We start from the raw sequence: 18,700 nt of genomic DNA on the forward strand, positions 1-18,700 counted from the left end.
AGCCGCCGGCCGCCCCCACCCCTGCCCTCCCCCTCTCGACGTTAACCTCCCTGCCCTGCCGGCGCCCCTTCCCCAGGCCTGCGGTGATAGTACGTACCCCCCACCCCGGCTCCAGGCCTACTAATGAGGGAGTGTATAACTCCTACTCCACCTGCAGTGGCAGCGTATCCCCCTCCCTGGCCTCCAGGTCCATATGTCCCGCCCCCCTCCCCCATCCCGGCCTGCAGGGACAGTGTGCCCCCCCCCCCCCACTTGCAGAAAGTGTATCCCCTCCCCCCCCCCACCCCGGCCTGCAGGGACAGTGTGTCCCCCTCCCCCACCCGCGGAGATTGTGTTTTCCCCGCCCGGACCTGTCGTGACGGTGTTAGTCCTCTTCCTTCCTTCCTGGCTCTTACGATGGCAGGTTTGCTGGTGGCCGGTTAACCTGTCAGCAAGGCCGCGGGCCCCTCTGGGGCCGGCTGTTCAGGCAGCAGGCTTGCTGGTTTTTGGTAGCTGCTGGACTTGTTGCGGGGTGGTGTGGGAACCTGTCATCCGTCACCTGGATGGGGAAGCCAAACCCAAGAAAAGAGTCCAGAAAAGATGACTTGGAGATAAGCGGTCAAGCTTCCGTGGCTGGCAGCAGGGATATAGTCGTAGCAGTGTGGACAGGAATAACCGAGCAGATTGGATGGGCCAATTGGTCTTTAGGGTCAAGGCACTTAGAAACCGATCGACAGTGTTTTTCCGTAGCACTGGCAGCATATTTGGTGCTGTACAAGGCTGGCAGTAGTAAGTTAATACCATCACGCAATGAATGATTAACAGCTGTCAGATCGGTTCTGTAAGAAAGCGAGTTGCCTTGTCAGCTTTCCATCTACACGGGAAAGGGGGAGACCCACAAGAAATAGCAGGGGAGTGTAATTAATTTATTAAAAAAATGTTTATATTCTGCCTGCAGCGATCAAACGTGTTAGGCCGTGACAGATCAGATGAAATGCTGAATTTGATAACAAATAGTGGTGGACTTATTTAAAGACGTACCTGTTTGGGAGAAAGAGGAATAGCATAGGTGGTGTGGCAGAGTGTGATCTGACAGGATGGAGAAGAGAATGCCCCTGCTGAGCATAAGATGCAGGGCTTTTAACAGGTGGTAGAATGGGGTGCAGTGAGACTCATCTCCCTTAAGATCACGTTCAGCTATGATGTTTGAATGTGGGAGTTACAAGGCAAAAGTGGTCAGAATCCCTACCAATCCACACGGCAACTCTATAGGGAGCCCTGACACCAGTAAGATTCTTTTATACAACACAAATGCTCCGTATCCACATCGGTTTTTATTTTCTTACTCCTTGATTCTCTGCTATCCTGGGTAGATAAATATTAAGATCTCATACTTAATATAGCACCCAGCCTCCCCATGTCTTACCTCCAAGTTTTGTAATCTAAACAGTTACCAAAGAAGCAAGACTGTTGTCTAAAATATCCAACCTCCTAAATTCCCATGGCCTTGCTGGATGGTACCTGGCTACCATCAACATGCTGGCACTGACACAGTTGGTTTCTGGGAAGCTGGAACCCGCTGATACCCCAGCCCAGATACCCTGTGGCCTACAGTATTGTTGGGCCATGCTTCCTTTATCTGCCCTGCCTCAGAGGGAATGAAGGGTGGGTAGTTTACAATACTGCATCCTCCCAACCCTATTCATACCATTGTCATGGAGTATGACATCAGGCAATGACCATTAGGCCCTTCCATGCTACTTCACCTCACTCCTGGAGGAATGCCACAGGCCCAAGCTGATCCCTGCTGCCGCCTCTTCACTAGGGATCTTCTATGTTTATCCCAGACTCTCTTGAATTCTGTTACCGTTTTTGTCTGCCCCACCACCACTGGAAGTGCATTCCATGCATCCACCAGCCTCCTCTCGCAGACTTCACTTGATCTCTAGCTTTACCTTCGCAGCCAAGGACCCTCTGTGCCTATCTCATGTTGTGCTGAATTTTGGAAGTCGGTGCACGCATGTCCCTATGAAACCTCCTTTGAATGTTGGCCTGTCTGTTTTCAGAGATAAAGCGCTTTGGCTCTCTGCCATGTGCTATTTTTTGTCCTAGCAGCTCTTCTTGGGTTTTTGAGGGTTTTATTTATCATGACATAGCACTTTGAGAGAATAGGGAACAGTGTAACAGTGTCGCGCATTATCTGAGACCCTTGCATGCAGTGTGAGTGAAACTGAGCTCCTTGTGCCCCCTTCTCAGTAAGTACATTCATTTGTAGGCTTTCAGAGGCCATCTTCCTGGGTAAAATTATGGGTGGGGGTTAGGTGAACAGTACCTGCCCTTCTGCCCAAGAGAAAAACAGGCAGGATTAGGTCAGGGGAGGCAGCGGCATGCACAGTTGTCCAATTTCAAAGCTCCATGAGTTTGTAGAGCAGAGAAAAGGATTTGCAGGCACTTTTCTCTATGCTGGTACTTTTCCTTCGAGGACTGGTTAAAAGTCTGTGGGTAAAAGTGCAGACGTTTATTTATCCCAGTGTGCCTCGTTTCTCCTCTCTTTGCCACAGGCAATGTTTTATTTTTGCCGCGTGTATGGAGCCACCCATGTTGGTGTGTGAGATATCATGTCACATACTCAGAACCAGCAGGGTGTCTGGTAACCTGTGCGAGGCTGCCACTCTCTCCATACCCGAGTCCCAAAGAATCCTTGGAGCTCCCTGACAGGCAAGTGGATGCCTGTTCCCTTCCTTACCCCATTTCAGGATTATCGTTTAGCCTACATGGTAGTTGCGCACACGGCTGCTCAGGCACCTTCTGCCATCTTTAAATCTTTCTTATAATTATTGGCTTTGCTGTAGCTTACGTAAATGAAATTGTTGTTTGTTTTGTTTTTTCCCCCAGATAGATGAGAAAAAAAGTCTGCTTAAAACTTCCCAATACTTGCAGGCCCCTGGGAAACTCGCAAATAAGAAATCCATGAGTGGACACCATCGATCAGTCAGGAAACGATGTGGGGACCCTCACCCCGATTCCACTCTGAGCTGTACCTATGTCCCGGGCAAGGGATGTGTCTTCACCAGGCTGGTTGAACTGCCCACACCGCCTCTCACCAGGCACCAGCTGAAGAGGTTGGAAGAGCACAGATACCAGAGCTCGGGACGGTCCTTGCTGGAACCATTGATGCAAGGTTTCTGGGAATGGTTGGTCAGAAGAATTCCATCCTGGATCGCTCCAAATCTCATCACCATCATTGGACTGTTAATTAACATTGTTACAACTTTGATTTTAGTTTATTACTGTCCGACTGCTACAGAGCAGGTAAGACATTTGTCAGAAATGACTGCAAAATTGCCTATTCCTGTGTGTACTCAGATCAGTCCAGACTCCTGGGTTTTGTACCCCCGCCTGCAGATGGAGACAGATAAAGTTTTATTGAAACTGCTATATAACATAGCGTGCCACCTGCAGTCCCTCAGTATTTTTCTGTCTCCAGCAGACGGCAGATGGTGCAACACCTGCCGTCTGAGTAAAAAAGAAACAAGAAAGAGTGGATTTCCAGTGGAGCCTCCCGGGGAGTTGTGAAGTCCTAGTGGAGGCTATCCTAGTACTGTGGAGCTGATATCTGCTGGTCTAGATCCCTCAGCTCCCACGAAGCAGCGGTGTGACTGGCCGGTGATCCTGTCCCTTCCACAGTGACGCAGGGAAGTATTTATTTCTTTTGTTCTTTCCTTGTTTGTCTGTTTTGACTAAAGTTTTTATCAAAAAAAAAAAAAGAGAAAAGTTTCTTTTCCCAATTCGGGGAGTTGTTGGTTCAGTTGGACAGGTTTCCCAGAGCTTGTCTTTTTGTGCCACTGAATTATGCGTCCAGCGTCAGCGAGCGATCGGGGACCATGCCACGTGCTTCAGTGTGCCAGGCCTGGGGGAGGAGGGGGGGGGGTCGCGATCGCGACTCAGTTGGCAGAACTTATGTGTTGGTTGTGCCTCCGGAGGGGAGAGTGCGTCAGCAGGGCCTTCTTGAGATTTTTTGCCTTCTTTTGCGCGCCGCACTACCGCTGCTCCTGGGGCCTCTGTCCCCAGCACAAAGGGGGACCAGCCGTTTTGAACGCTGCCACGCAGTCTGCTACGGCTTCGGGGGGTGTCTGAGCTTTTGCTGCCGCACTTATCCCCAGCTGCTCCTGCTCTTGACAGGATTTCCCATGGGAGTTGGTTGCTCCCAGGAGCAGGATTCAGATGGCTCTCAAGTGTTTTCTTCTGAATTTGTTCTGATGCACAAGGCCTTTCTGGCCAGGAAAGCATTAGTCCGTCGTGGATCTTCTTGTGCTTGTTCCCTGGGGGGGAGGGGGTAGTCTAAAGCCTGGGAAAAGGCGAGTCCTCCCAAGAGGAAGTGTGTTGAGGGGCTTCGGCTCTCCGATTTGGCTTCAGGTTTAGGTGATCCGCAGGGCGACTCGGAGGATCTTCAGATGGTTCCGGGGGGATCCCTGGAATGGATGCGCTACAGGACTTGCCAGATTCGATTGTGGACCTGGCAGGAATTTCCTGTGGCGGAAGGAGATGATCATAAGGTGGTTCGTCTTTTTTGTCAAGAACTTGTGCCGTTGATTCCACAGGTATTGCAGGAGCTTGGAATCGAGGTGGTGCAGTAAGAGTCAGACTTGGAAGGGGCTTGATGGCTGAGAGGGCCAGCTAAGGTGTTCCCCTTTCATAAGTCAGTTAAAAAGCTGGTGGTTAGGGAGTGGGATATTCCTGAATCAGGCTTGAGAGTTGGCAGGGTGATGGCAAAGCTCTATCCTTTGCTGGAGGACATCTAGGAGTTGTTGGCTCTTTCCAAGCTGGATGCTGCGGTGTCGGCTGTCACCAACAAGCCTACCATCCCCGTTGTGGGTTCTGCCACATTGAGAGATGTTCAGGATCAGAAGTTGGAGCTTCATCTCAAAAGAATTTTTGTTGTGTCCGCTCTTGCCATAAGGGCCGTGGTGTGTAGCAGACTAGTGCAGAGAGCATGTCTCTTCTAGGCTCAGCCGTTAGAGGAGTAGCAGGTTGCTGGGGCAGTTGTGCTCAGCTGGATGACTACTTGGAGGCAGTGGTGGCTTATGAGGCTGATGCCTTCTATGATCTTGTCAGGACGACTTCTCAAATTATATCGGCAGTGTCCACCAACTACCTTCTATGGTTGAGGAATTGGTCGGCAGATGTATGGTCCAAGTCGCAGCTTGGGACTCTTCCTTTTTAAAGGAAAGCTGTTTGGTGAAGATTGGGAGTAAATAATTAAACATCTGGGGGAAACCAAGGTGCCACAAATTGCCAGAGGACAAGCTCAGGGGCAAAACGTTTGCCTCCGCGCAGCCTAGATTTCGGGTTAATAAGAATTTTTGCCCAACCAAGAGTGCTGGAGGTCTGCAGTGACAGATTTCTGCCAGGACTTCATCGTGGGGATAGTCCTTTCAAGGGAGGGGGGGAGAAGACCCTCCAGGGACACGTCTGGCATCACTTCAGGAAGTACTAGGCCTTGGCAATGATGCAAGGTATAGGAGTAATGAAGAGGCATCAGACAGCTTTCATGGCAGGCAGGAAGAGAGAAGGCAAAGAGGGTTTGTCCTCCCGAGCCTCTTCCTTTTATTGTACATTCATACAAAGGCAGATGATGTACAAGGCTAGTTCACTCTTTGGTTCTGGGTGTTGGAGAGCGTTTATTGCTTTTTCTTGAGGAGTAGGCCAAAATTACCACGGACCAGTGGGTGCTCAAAGTGGTAAGAGATGGCTACGCTTTAGAATTTGCCCATCCCATCAGGGATGCTTTTGTTGTTTCCCCTTGCGTTCTGTTCTCAAAACAGCAATCCAAAGTACAGTGGATCGGTTAAAGCTTCTGGAGGCTGTAGTACCAGTTCCGGTAGAGGAACAGAGAACAGGGCGGTACATCTATTCTGTGGTACCGAAGAAAGAAGGATCATTTCGGCCCATCCTGGATTTAAAAAGAGTAAATGTGGCCTTCAGGGTTCCACGGTTTTGCATGGAAACTTTGAGGTCAATTATTGTGGCAGTATGTGAAGGAGCGTACTTGGCATCTCTAGATATGACAGAGGTTTATCTGCACATAGCCATCAGGCAGGACCACCAAAGATTCCGGAGGTTTATGATTCTCGAGAAGCATCTCCAGTTTTGGCACTTCCTTTTGGGTTAGCAACAGCGCCCCGGACGCTCACCAAAGTGATGATGGTGGCGGCAGCAATACGAAGGGAAAGAGTGCTAGTGCATCCGTATCTGGACGATTGGCTCATCAGGGCAAAGTCGGAGGATCTCTGTCAGTAGTCAGTGTAACTGGTGCTGTGCCGGTTGGAATCGCTAGGCTAGGTATTGAATTTTTCAAAGAGTCAGCTAGTTCCCTCTCAGTCCCTGGAGTATTTAGGGGCTCAGTTTGACATGCGGAAGGGGAGAGTGTTCCTCACGGAGGAAAGGATTCAGAAGCTTCAGGATCAGGTTCAGTGTCTGCTGTCACTTTCGGTGCCCAAGGTTTGGGACTATTTGCAGGTCCTGGGCTCCATGGCTGTGACCTTGGAGTTGGTCCCTTAGGCATTCACGCATTTGCGGCCTCTTCAGAGGGCTCTTCTCTCCTGCTGGAATCCTTTGTCGGGGGAATTTCATTTTCCTCTTCCGCTTGAAGGAGAAGGCAGGGACAGTCTTTCCTGGTGGCTACTTCAAGCCAATCTAGAACATGGAGTTCCGTTGGAGGTTCTGGATTGGGTGGTTATCACGATTGATGCCATCTCACGGGCTGGGGAGCAGTTGGCGCAATGTCAGTGGTCGAAGAAAGAGGCGTCTTCATCTATCGATTGGTTAGTGACGAGAGCAGTGCGGTTCACATTACTTGCTTTTCTTCCAAGATTACGAGGTTATCCAATGAGGATTCTTTGGACAGTGCGATGGTGGTAGCTTATATCAACCATCAGGGTAGAACCAGGAGTCGGCCAGTGGCTCAGGAGGTGCAAGAATTGATCCTCTGGGCAGAACAACATTTAGAGCAGATAGCGGTATCGCACATTGCCAGGGTGGGCAATGGGATGTGCAGGCAGACTTCCTGAGTTGCCAGGTGTTGGATCTTGGGAGAATGGGAGCTATCGGAAGAAGCAATATCTCTAATTCGTGAACGTTGGGGCATTCCTCATGTGGATCTCATGGTTACCAGGGACAATGCGAAGGCATCCCGTTTCTTCAGCCAAAGAAAGCTCGGTGCGGAGGGCATCGACGCTCTGGTTCTGCCGTAGCCTCTCAAAGTGCTGTTGCGTGTTTTCCCTCCATGGCCTCTGGTGGGAAAGGTTATTTAGCACGTAGAGAGGTATCTGGGTCATGTGATTTTAGTGGTCCCGGAGTGGCTGTACCGTCCTTGGTTCGCAGATCTCGTCTACATGGCCATAGATGGGCCCCTAAGATTCAATCATCTGGAGAATCTTCTTCATCAGGGCCTCATATTTTCAGACCAGGCGGCTCACTTCTGATCGCAGCTTGGCTTTTGAGAGGAGGCACCTGAGGCGACGGGGTTATCACGAGGCAGTTATCTCTACCTTACTGCAGGCCAGGCAGACTTCCACGACTTTATCTTAAGTGCGAGTCTGGAAAGTCTTTGAGTCCTGGTGTATGGATCGGGATGTGTGAGATTTCCTTGAATTTTAGCTAATTGAAGAATTATTATCATGCACTATCAAATTGAAGACGTCATGTTTTTGTAAAGGACAGTTCTTTCAAAGGTCTTACTCAATCTCTGGTCTTCTCCCTCCCTCTGCCACTAAGGTCCTTCATGTGTATCCCCTGCATGCTTAAATTCTGCCACTGTTTGGGCTCCTGTACCAGGTGTTCACCACCCTCTCAGTGAAGAGGTATTTTCACTCTTTCCTCTTGAGCTTCATCTGATGACCCTTTGTCCTTGAACTTTTCACTCTGTGGGAAATTCTTCCATCTGGTACTTAATTGAAGCCTGCTAGATATTCAGATGTTTGTATCTTATCTCCCATTTCCCTTCCTTCAAATCTAGAGAGGATGTCTTGACTCATTCACACCTTCTATGTATGGTTTGCCATGCACCATTGCAGTGGCCCTCATTTGAACCACCTCTACCTTGTCAAGGTCTTTTTGCAGACGTGGTCTCAGAAACATATAAAGAGACAATACTACTTACCTCTTCCTACTAGTGATGCCTCCATACGCCCAGGCATACTCAGCTTTCCCAGCTGCTTTGTCACATTGATTGGCTACCTTGAAGTCTCTCTTCTGTTTGGTGACTACTTGCATTTCATCATCAGAAACGTGTTTGACCCTAAGATGTCTGCATCCGGAATGCGCTCATTTGCATTTTTTTTGGATTAAAATGCAGTTGACCATTTTTCCAGTCTTTTAAAATCACCTTTCCCCCTTTCGCCCACTTTCCTCAGTGTCACTTACAAAGACGTTGAATAGGACCGGGCCTAGCGGTGAGCCCTGCAGCTCACGTTCCGCTCATCAGAGTGGACCCCTCCCGCTCATCCAGCATCTGACTTTCCTTCCATGTGGGAGAGCGTCAAGAGGCTTTACTGCAATCCAGCCGAGGCTTAAAACACTTTTGTTTCTGCGAGTGTTTGCGGGATCCGGTTTTACATGAGTACATGGGCTGTGAGTCAGAGGCTTGCAGGATACGATAATTCTTCAAGGTATGTAGTCGGCTGTAGAGCAGTTGAGCTGTTGTTGTGTATGTCCTGTTAGGATTTTTTTTTTTTTTATACCCATTATATTGTACATCTCCCTGAGCTGTGGGTTAAGTGCGGGTTATAAATGTTTTACAAAAACATCGATTCAAATAAATCTACTGATCTTCTGCTTTGCTCGCTTCATCAAAGAAACTGAGAGGTGCCCTGCTGGGTCCGAGCACGGGTCCATCGAGCCCAGCATCCCCCCCCCCCCCCCCCCCGTCCCGACTGGCTGCCAGTCCGCTTCACTTGAATGTACCCAACAGATCCCAATGGGGAAATCTCTTCCTTGTTCCTCGCTCCCAGAAGTAAGAGGTGGTGATTCCCACATCTGCCCAGTTAATAATTGTTAATGGGCCCGTCCTCCAGAAACTTGACCAGATGTTTTCTAACCCCAGCTGTTTGGGATCCTTTGAAGTACTTGTAGCCTGGATTGGCCACTGTTGGAAACAGGATGCTGGGCTCGATGGACCCTCGGTCTGACCCAGTATGGCAAGTTCTTATTTTTGTAATATTAACCTTGACTGCAGTTTAATTGATTGACTGACAAAATCCCTTATTAAATGTATTTTAAATCTTTTACCACTCAGTTTCATGCAGTGTCCTCCTTCTCCTAGTACCGTTTGAAAGATGCGTTCCCTGTTTACCTGTTCCTCTATCATATCCCCACTGTTGTGTCTTCTCCAAGCTGCAGAGCCCTAACCTATTCAGCCTTTCTTCATATGGGAGCTCTTTCAGGCTCTTTATCATTGTTGTCCTTCTCTGTACCTTTTCTACTTCTCCAATGTCTTGTTTTTTCTTTCCATTGTGAAACCGTGCTGCCTGTGATAGTCACCCTTTGACCACCAGGTACTACTACCCTGTGGTGCCTTTCCGGGACCACTCCTGACCACTTTCCCCACAAACTGATGTGAAAGTTAGCAGCGCTGTACTTTTCCATGTGTTCTCTTCTGCAGCCTCTCCATGGAACAGAGCTGTGAGGGGCCCAGTCAGCAGTCTGGGACGTGCACCTTCAGCTCCTCTAACCTTGTTTACTCTCAGTTGTGCCAGGACAGGGAGTTCTGTCTCCTCATTAAATAGTAATGTGTTCACCCCCTTGGCACCTGCGGCCCTTACCTATTGCTTTTGAGTCCTTCCTCTCTCTCTGCACTATTGCTCTTTTAATCTTCCTCTTTTCATTTGCATATCTAAAGAACATTTTATCCCTGGGCTAACCGCTCTCACTTCTTTAAATTCTTTGGAATGCATGTGTGTCTCCGCACCTTCCAGGCCAGCCCTCTCTCGGGTGCTAGTGAAGCATTTAGCTTCAGCTCCTGTCTGTTAAGGACATGATCGCTGGTTTTAGCATATTCAGGGCTCCTTTATATGTAGGAGGAAACTTTTGGCCCCCAGTATTGCACAGTGAGGTGTCAGAGGGTGAAATCCTAGATATTAGAGAGCAGAGGAGCCTCGAGAAACACTTATTAGAGCTGACTGTGAGAAGCAGCAGCAGCGCTTTCTGCAAACTCAACAAATCAAGTTATTAAAGTTACCTCTCCTGGCCCACCCCAAGCTTTCTGTATTCCTTTCCTGATCAGTCCTGCTGCCTAACTTTTTCTGGCGATGCCCTATTCCCAAGCCTCTTTCTTTTGCCTCTTTTGGTGAGCTGGTCAGACTTCCCTTTTCACCAGTCATTAGGAGCTGGTGGTCAGGGAGTGGGATACTCCGGAGACTGGCCTTTAGGTTAGCAGAGCCATGGATAAGCTCTGTCCTTTGCCCGAAGACACTCTGGAGCTCTTGCGGGTGCCAAAGGTGGATTCCTCGGTCTCAGGAAACTAAATTTTGTGGATCTGATCAGCCTAGCAGTGGACAGTCCCCCGAGGATGGGCCATTTACCGAAACCTCTGCAACAGGGGCCTCTATTTTCAGATCAAGTGGATCGCTTTTGTCTAGTGGCTTGGCTTTTGAGAGGAGGCAATTGAGGAAGAAAGGATATCTGGAGGTTGTTATTTCTACCCTGTTGTGAGCTCGCAAGACCTCTACTTCCTTGGCGTATGTACGAGTTTGGAGAGTCTTCGTGTAGAGATCAGGGGGTTGATCCTTTGCGAGCTTCAGTGGCGCAGATTCTGGCTTTTGTTACAGAGAGGCCTATCAAAGGGTTTGTCTTTTAGTTCCCTGAGAGTGCAGGTGTCGGCCTTGGCTTGCTTATGGGGCAAGGCTCATGGATCCACTCTGGCTGCGCATCCGGATGTAGTGCGTTTCCTCCGAGGGGCCAAGCAAAGGTGTGTCCTTGGAGCTTTAACTTGGTCCTTAAGCTGTTGTGTGATGTGCTGTTTGAGCCTCTTAAGAGGGCCACCATAAAGGATCTGACTTTGAAGGTGGTTTTCTTGGTGGCGATTTGTACAACCAGAAGAGTTTCTGAACTCCAAGCCCTGTTGTGCAGAGAACCGTTTTTGCGGATTTCGGATTCCGGAGTCTCTTTGCGGATGGTTCCGTCTTTTTTGCCGAAGGTGATTTATACGTTCCACTTAGGGGCTTGGACATCCAAAATTTTAGTGAAAGTGTACTTCCAGCAGGACTCTCACAGCCTCACCCCAATTAGGGAAGCTTTGGTTACATCCCAGGAGGCTGGCCTGATCCGGGTACGTTCAGGGAAAGGAAAATTGGTTCTTACCTGCTAATTTTCGTTCCTGTAGTAGCACCGAGTCCCGCCTGGTGGTGGAGAGCAGTGTTTGGAGAGTCCGCGCGATCTGTTTATTATAATGATGCTGAAGATTTCTGAAGAATGGCACAGGTTTCTCATTGGTGTTTTTTCAGATACGTTTGCAACTTTGGTTACAATTCTCCGTTAGGAATTTCCTCTTTCCTCTGCTCGTTCCGGGGAAGTTTATAGAGTGGATTTATTAAGAAGTTTGGTTCTAGATTATGCTTGGGGACCGAGTAATAGTGAGGAGCTGCAGGTGGCACACCAGGTTAAGAGGCGGTGCCTACGAAGCTTTCTCTGTCTCCCTCTGCTGGAAGAAAGGCAAAACCCAGGAGGCTGGACTGATCTGTGGTACTACAAGAACGAAAATTAGCAGGTAAGAACAACATTTTTCTATCCCTAATGTAGAAAGAGGGATATGGCTAGATTGGACATTTGGAGAAGGCTGTGGCTGGCCATATTTCTGTGAAGTCTTTAAAGTATTTTTCTGCCAGTTCTCCGAAATTTGGAAGTGGGGGCATTGCCCAGGTTACATAGTGCATGGGGAAGGAGATGCCTTGCTTGAAATGCAGGCACACTCTCCCTGTGCTTGTTTGCAGTTTAGGCCCTTCCCTCAGATGTCCCATTTAAAGAATGGACCAGGGCGGTCTTAAAGCCACCCTGGTCCATTCTGTAGGCAAGTCTTGTGTCGAACCAATGAAAGGGTCCACCCCCTGCAAAGAATCCCAATTTCCTCCAGAAGCAGCTGTGAGAGCTCTGCACAACAATTTGGCTTTGATTTCCCTTGTTTTCCCCCCTCTATCGATTTCAAAGTGAAGCTGACTGAGGACCCCCACCTCGGTGAGTTCTGCTCGGACATACGGTAACTGTCTGGTAACACAAACTGACAGAATAAGGACTTGTACCTACGCCTATCAATTCCAGTCTTGGAGAATATGGGACAACCCTGGTTCCAGTGATATAAGTAGCAGCTAAGAATATCTCAGCTTTCATTGTAAATACCTCTGTGGAAGGTGTCTGAGGTGCAGAAGTAGATTATCTCTTAACTTTATTATCCAGACTTTAAAAAAAAAAAAAAAGAAAAGCATTTCCCTTGAGTACAAATGGTCTTGGTTCTACTTTTTATCTTCCTTTGGTTGAGTGAAGCAATTCGTTTCCTAAATCTGGGTGATACAGGTTGTAAGGTATGGCGTCTGCTCGTGCACGTCCAGCGGCCCTTCGGCATGTTTCTGATACCGCTTTTCGTGTTTCTCTTTCAGGCACCCGTGTGGGCGTACGTTTCCTGCGCGCTGGGCCTTTTTATCTACCAGTCCCTGGACGCCATCGATGGGAAACAGGCCCGAAGAACAAACAGCAGCTCTCCCTTAGGAGAGCTCTTTGACCATGGCTGTGACTCGCTGTCGACAGGTACTAATTATGCTAAGTAGCCAGGCTTTTAGGAAACCTGTGACTTGATCTATAAGGAGAAGGAGAAATTAGTTGGTTATTCTGATCAAATAGTTTTAATACTGTATAAAGCTTTCTATTAACCCTCAATCATGTTACTGCTAACTTGCTGCGGGCAACACGTCTCCGTGCCACAGTAATAAAGAACTTGATATAGCGCTCAACAAACACTTCCATAATGTTTTTTGGACAGTTGTAGTGTGCTGATACCAGCCCAGCTATTTCATGTCCTGTCCCAGTTACAGAAGGAAAAGGAGACAGCACGATCACCTGCGAGAGATCCTTAGAACAATGGGCAGTTATGATGAAGGCAAGGAAGGGGGACTGACAGAGCTAGGCCATCTGGTAGCTGAGAGATCCTTAGCCAGAGTAGTATAACCAGGCAGCCAGGAGTGGAGCATGGACTGTAGGCATGCTACTGGCAGCTCAGCGTCCTCAACAAGAACCAAAAGGAAGGATTTATTTTAGGACTATTTTCATAGCTAAGTTTGCCTACTGTGGCTCTGGGTTTGTAGAGGTGGGAAATTATTCTGACTTCTAGGTGGCAGACCCACCAGGGGACATCTTAAATGATCTGGGACCACCAGCATCATTTCCTGCCTTATTTTCCCTAAAACAAGATTCCCTTTCATTCGTTTCCTTGTGCATCCCCCTCTCCTGTTCTTTCTGTAATTGTAAAAAGAGAGCATTATAAATTTCTAGGACACTCGGGCAATAAAAGCAAAATCTTTGTTGACCCATGTAAGCATGACGGGCGTCTTCCGTCCTTCTAATAAAGTGCGTTTATTGGCCAAACAGGCAGTGGACAAAGTTGGTTTCAGCATATACAAGGTTTGGAAAATTAAGTTTATTCTCACATACTTCATGTATCCATGACTCTTCTGGTGGGGGCTTGCAGAAGGATAAAACACACAGCTGCATGGGGAACGTGTAGACTTGGTTCTTCATTCTCGGGGGAAGACCTAGTTTGAGAAAGTCAATGACCAATAACAGAAGATGCCTTCCCCTGACTCTCTCCCTCCTGCGGGAGTCTCCGATGGAGAAAGGGGCAGGCGTGATCCCCAGTCACCCCTGTCCAGAAATAGTATGGCCAAAAAGTATACGGAGGGGTAAGTGTGAGTCGGGCAGTGGGGGCCTGTTTATTTTTTGTGAAATGTCTTTTTAAATGTAATGTTTATTTCGGTTCAGCAAATGAATCAAATTGAAACAAAACATTAAACAAAATGAAACTTGAATTAACTGCTCCCCCCCCCCCCAAAAAAAAAAATAAATCTAAAAAATGAGTTTGGGTTTTTTTCCCCCCTCTGCATATCCCTCCTGGTGGATTATCACTCATTCCTTCTGTTCGTCAGAACGCCCGTCTGTTTTGAAGGATGTTCACTTTTGTACTTGAGCACTTTGCGTATTCATGTCTGTTCATGCTGCGTGTCAGCGTGTCGCAGCACACCAGTGTGTCCCCACCCTCCCACTGGCCCCGCTGCTCTTCTCTCGCTCTCCTTTCACCCCAGCAAGAGAGGCGGACATCCTTCTATTGCTGTCGTTGCCGCACACTCAGTCCCGGACAGGAACAGCACCTGTGTCAGTGGCAGCTGGCAGCGCATCATGGCCTTTTCTTCTTCCCATCTCCACGGCCCAGAAGAGGAAGTGATGGGTAGTGGGGGCCATGCTGCATTCAAAAGTAGCGTCCGCATCAGCCTGAGGAACAGCAGGGGCCCAGAGAAAAACAGATCATCAGCTGATGATCTACAATGGGAGAGAGCAGTTTTAGTCTCCATGGCCAATGGGATTCTTTTTTGGACCACGGGGGGGGGGGCTGGAGGAGGAAGTTGCTGCAGCTCCCATTTTAGCTTTGAGGAGGTGGAGGGGAGTGAGATTGAGAGTGAACCAGCATGTGTATAAGTGAAAGCGTGAAAGAGAGAATGTGTGTGACTGAGAGCTCGCATGTAAGTGAGAGAGAGAGAGCATGTGTGTGATTGAGAGAGAGATTGGTCAAGGAGGTGACTGGTGTGCGTGAGAGAGAGACTGGACAGGGATGTGGGTATGTGTGAGACACTGGTCAGGGAGGAGATTGTGTGTGAATGGTCAGGGAGGTGACTGAGAGATGGGAGATGACTGTGAGTGAGCAACTGTTTAGAGAGGTGACTGATGTGTGAGAGAGAGACTGGTCAGGGAGATGACTAGTTAAGGAGGTGACTGTGTGTGTGAGAGAGCCTGGTCAGGGAAGTGATTGTGAGAGTGAGAGCCTGGTCAGAGAGGTGACCGTGTGTATGCAAGAGTGAGAGACACTGGTCAGGGAGGTGACTATGTGAGTGTGAGAGAGACAGACTGGTCAGGGAGGTGACTGGAATGTGTGAAACAGACTGGTCAGGGAGGTGACTAGTATGTGTGCGCGCGCGCAAGAGTGAGAGACTGGTTGGGGAGTTGACTGGTACGTGAGAGACAGAAACTGGTCATGGGGTGTAGCGTGTGTGTGTGTGTGTGTGTAAAAGACAGACTGCTCATTGGCCCTAAGGAAGAGGACTGTGAGGACACAGCTTCAGCAGCCCCTACTGCTTCTGGTGAGTGCTATTGGCCTGCAAGGGAAGGGAGTAGGAGAGTTGCTGGAGAGAGTAAGTTAAGATGGCTTTTTAAGTTCATTTTTCTTGAGTGACTGCCATTTTAATTATTGGGTATTATGTGTTCCCTGTACGTACCTGGATCAGTCCAGACAGTGGGTTATGTCCCCAATCCGTGATGCCTACTGTTTTAAATATTTTATTGGTGTTTGGAGAATTTTTAATAATTTTTATGAGTTTTTAATTATTGGATGTTATTCTGTCATTTGTTTTGAAACATTTACTCTGTTAGTATAGTTTTACAATTATTATTTTATATTTCTTGAGGAATGTATAAATAGAAATGTGCAGAGAAAACCTGAACTGGAAACAGCAAGAAGCCAAACTCTGTAAGCAGTGCAACAATGGAAAACCAAAAACATTCGTTTTCTGGTCTCTTTATTCTGTATTTGGTCAGGGCCTGTCTGTGTTCTGCAAAAACATTAGGTTTCTTTATTCTATATTTGGTGAGGGTCTGTCTGTGTTCTGCATGTGTGACCCAGGTAAGGGTATTCTGCAAGCTTGTAGTTTGTGTGTAGGGATCTATAGCAGCTTAGCTTGTTCTGTTTTCCTGATAAGGAGGTGTATTGGTGTTTAGGGCCTGGCTTAATATTTGTAGTGTTGCATTTCATAGGTAGGGTTGTTACTGTTTGAGTGTGTTCTATAATACAGGTGTAACTTTGTGTGCATTATTGCAGATCCTGGGAGTCTGTTAGGTGCTATATTTCAGGCCGATACAGTAAAAAAGGCGGGAGAGCGGGCACTCCGTGTTGTGATCCCACTCTCCCGACATGCGCCCAGGTACCTCTCCTGGGCGCGATTCTGTATTTAAATAAGGTGGTGCGCTACTAAGGAGGCACTAGGGACAATAGCGCGTCCCTAGTGCCTCCTTATTAGCGGTAGAGCACTATTAGTTTTCAGGGGGGGTGGGGTTGACTGTGCATTTTCAATGCACTAAACCCCTTACTGTATAAGGGGTAATAGACGCGAGTCGAAAACGTGTGGCCAATTGCAGGGTAAACGGTGCACTCGGCTGAGCACGCCTTACCTTACCGGCCTGTTTTCCATTTCTCCAGGTTCGCACTGCATGCAGATTGTTTTTTTTTTGGATTTCCATTCCAGTTTCTATCTCCGTATTTGTCATTTGTGGTCTTTCTGTATTTGGTGAAGGTTGGTTTTGAGTGTGTGACCAAGGTGAGGTATTTTTCTAGCATGTAGGCATTTCTATCAGTCTTATTTGTTGTGTTTTCTCAACAGGGCATGCATTGGTGGTGAACTGCTGTCTTTTCGTAAGTAGGGCTGTTGCGTCTGGTAGTAGAGGGAGTTTGTGTTGCTGTTACTGAGATGACCCCAGAATATCTTTTTTTGTATGGTGAGTTGTACAGGGAATGTGCTAGTTCTGCTCTGGGTGGTGGTGGGTTTCCTGTGGATGCAGAGAGTATGTTTACATTAAGCCCTGTGTCAGTCGTGTGTCACGCACATGAGGACCATCTGTCAGGTGTGTCTCAACAGAAAAGAGGTTGGGAACCACTGCTGTAGGTTATACCTGGAGGTAATCTAATCTGTAAGACTCCTAATGCCTTCAGCTCAGGGGATGTGCAATCTTTTTTACAGATAGGAATGGAGGAGTTCTCTTGTTCTTACATCCTGTTTTTCAGGATCTTTATGGGGTCAGTTTATGATTGCAAGCTGATAGGGTTTGTAACTTATTCCATGCTGTTAAAGCATTTTTCAATATCGGTTTTGGACTCCTGCAGTCCTCTTTGCTGATGTTTACCCTCATTAATTTCTGATAGATCGTTGCACTTTCCAGATATTTATATGCACCTTCCTGCTCAGGTTTCCTGATGTTGCAGTCTTCTGCCAGAGGGATGAGTTCAGTTTTGCTTAGTTTCCTTTTCCAAAAAGTTGCCTTAGCACATTTCTCCAGGTCACATGTTATCCTGAGGTCATCCAGGAAGCCCTTCGTTATTTAGAGGTGTTCTACTAAATGACCATCACCACGGAGCCGTAAAGTTTCAAATCATCTACAAATAGTAGGTATGGAGGCTAGGAGCTAATGAGGGTTTGTGAAACCTCCCTCTCTGGAAGGTCAGCCGTCAGATGCAGTGCAGTCTGCCATCTTTTCTTATGCTCAATCCATGCATCGGCTGTTCTTTGGTTCTGTTTCTTCCTGTTTTGTTGCCAGATCCATTAAGGACTTTTTCCTTACTTACAAAACAGGGGAAAAAAATGCTTTTCTGACTGGGGCTGTAAATAAATCACTTAAGGTGAGGGAAGGTGTAGGGCTCCATAGCAGAACCGAGCCTGCCGGGGGAGCCCTCCGGGACCCGCTCTGCCTCTTCCTGCTGATTGCCTTTTCCCTTTCTCTCCCCAGTCTTCGTGGTCCTGGGAACGTGCGTTGCCGTGCAGCTGGGCACCAACCCGGACTGGATGTTCTTCTGCTGCTTTGCGGGCATGTTCATGTTCTACTGTGCTCACTGGCAGACCTACGTCTCTGGCACCCTGCGCTTTGGCATGTAAGTGTGCGGAAACGGGGAGGGGAAGGAGCAGGCGCCAGATTGATTTATTTCTTAGCTCAGTGGAAGTGTCTGGCTTGAGGTTTGGGGGGGGGGGGGGGTTTGTTTTTTTTTAATGACTCTGCAATTCTTCTTCTCATTTGGACCTCTAGCTGAATTGGAGCCAAGGCTGGGATCCGGCATCATGAGCCTTCATTTGCAGTCACACAGGGGGCGGGATCCTAGACTGGTCACTGCATTGACTCTCCTGGGCCAGGGGTCATGCAGTCATGGAACCTGAATCTGATCACTAGGTGTCATCCGAGGGTCGTGAACGCTGCCTCCGCAGCATCTCGGGGAGCAGAAGGTCCGGCTCAGGGATTCAACCTGGGGCCTTCTGTTCAGCAGTGTCACCGAGGATCTGGGCCCGCCCAGAGAGCACATTTACAAATACAACACTGAATGTCCCTCTGCCTTAGTTCTGGAGGCACAGAAGCTTTTTTCTGTAGTTCAAAGCTGCTTCTCATTGTAAGGGGTTTTCCCATTTTGTGTCTACGAGGAAAGTACTTTGCACATCTGGCTCCTGATGTTACCCTCTGTATTTCCCTCTGAGCTCTGCAGCGCCAGGGAGGGGTTTTTTTTTTTAGAGTAGGCTCGGCCGAATCCTGCTGTCCTTGGATCTGACACGTCCTTCATCCAGGAAGGATGTCCCTTTTTAACATTAAAATGCTTATTGGTGCCAGATGGCAATGTAGTAATGTTTTTAAGGAATGAGTTTTGTGTGTGTGTTCTCAA

The 18,700-nt window shown here is 48.2% G+C and overlaps 1 protein-coding gene across 4 annotated transcripts in view; it reads left to right on the top strand.

The window, feature by feature from the left end:
• Nucleotides 1–18,700, top strand: part of CEPT1 (choline/ethanolamine phosphotransferase 1) — a 28,117-nt gene that overhangs the window by 159 nt on the left and 9,258 nt on the right. For 2 of the 4 annotated variants that reach the window (XM_029573277.1, XM_029573278.1), the window contains exons 2-4: nt 2,879–3,291; nt 12,627–12,774; nt 17,785–17,926. In XM_029573277.1, coding sequence (XP_029429137.1) covers nt 2,950–3,291; nt 12,627–12,774; nt 17,785–17,926 — 632 coding nt within the window. In that variant the 5' untranslated portion in view covers nt 2,879–2,949. Of the gene's footprint in view, nt 1–2,101; nt 2,235–2,874; nt 3,292–12,626; nt 12,775–17,784; nt 17,927–18,700 lie in introns of those variants that run through there. The other 2 variants (XM_029573280.1, XM_029573279.1) reach the window with 2 other exon arrangements.

Source organism: Rhinatrema bivittatum, chromosome 12, assembly GCF_901001135.1.
Source record: "Rhinatrema bivittatum chromosome 12, aRhiBiv1.1, whole genome shotgun sequence".
Taxonomy (NCBI): Eukaryota; Metazoa; Chordata; class Amphibia; order Gymnophiona; family Rhinatrematidae; genus Rhinatrema; species Rhinatrema bivittatum.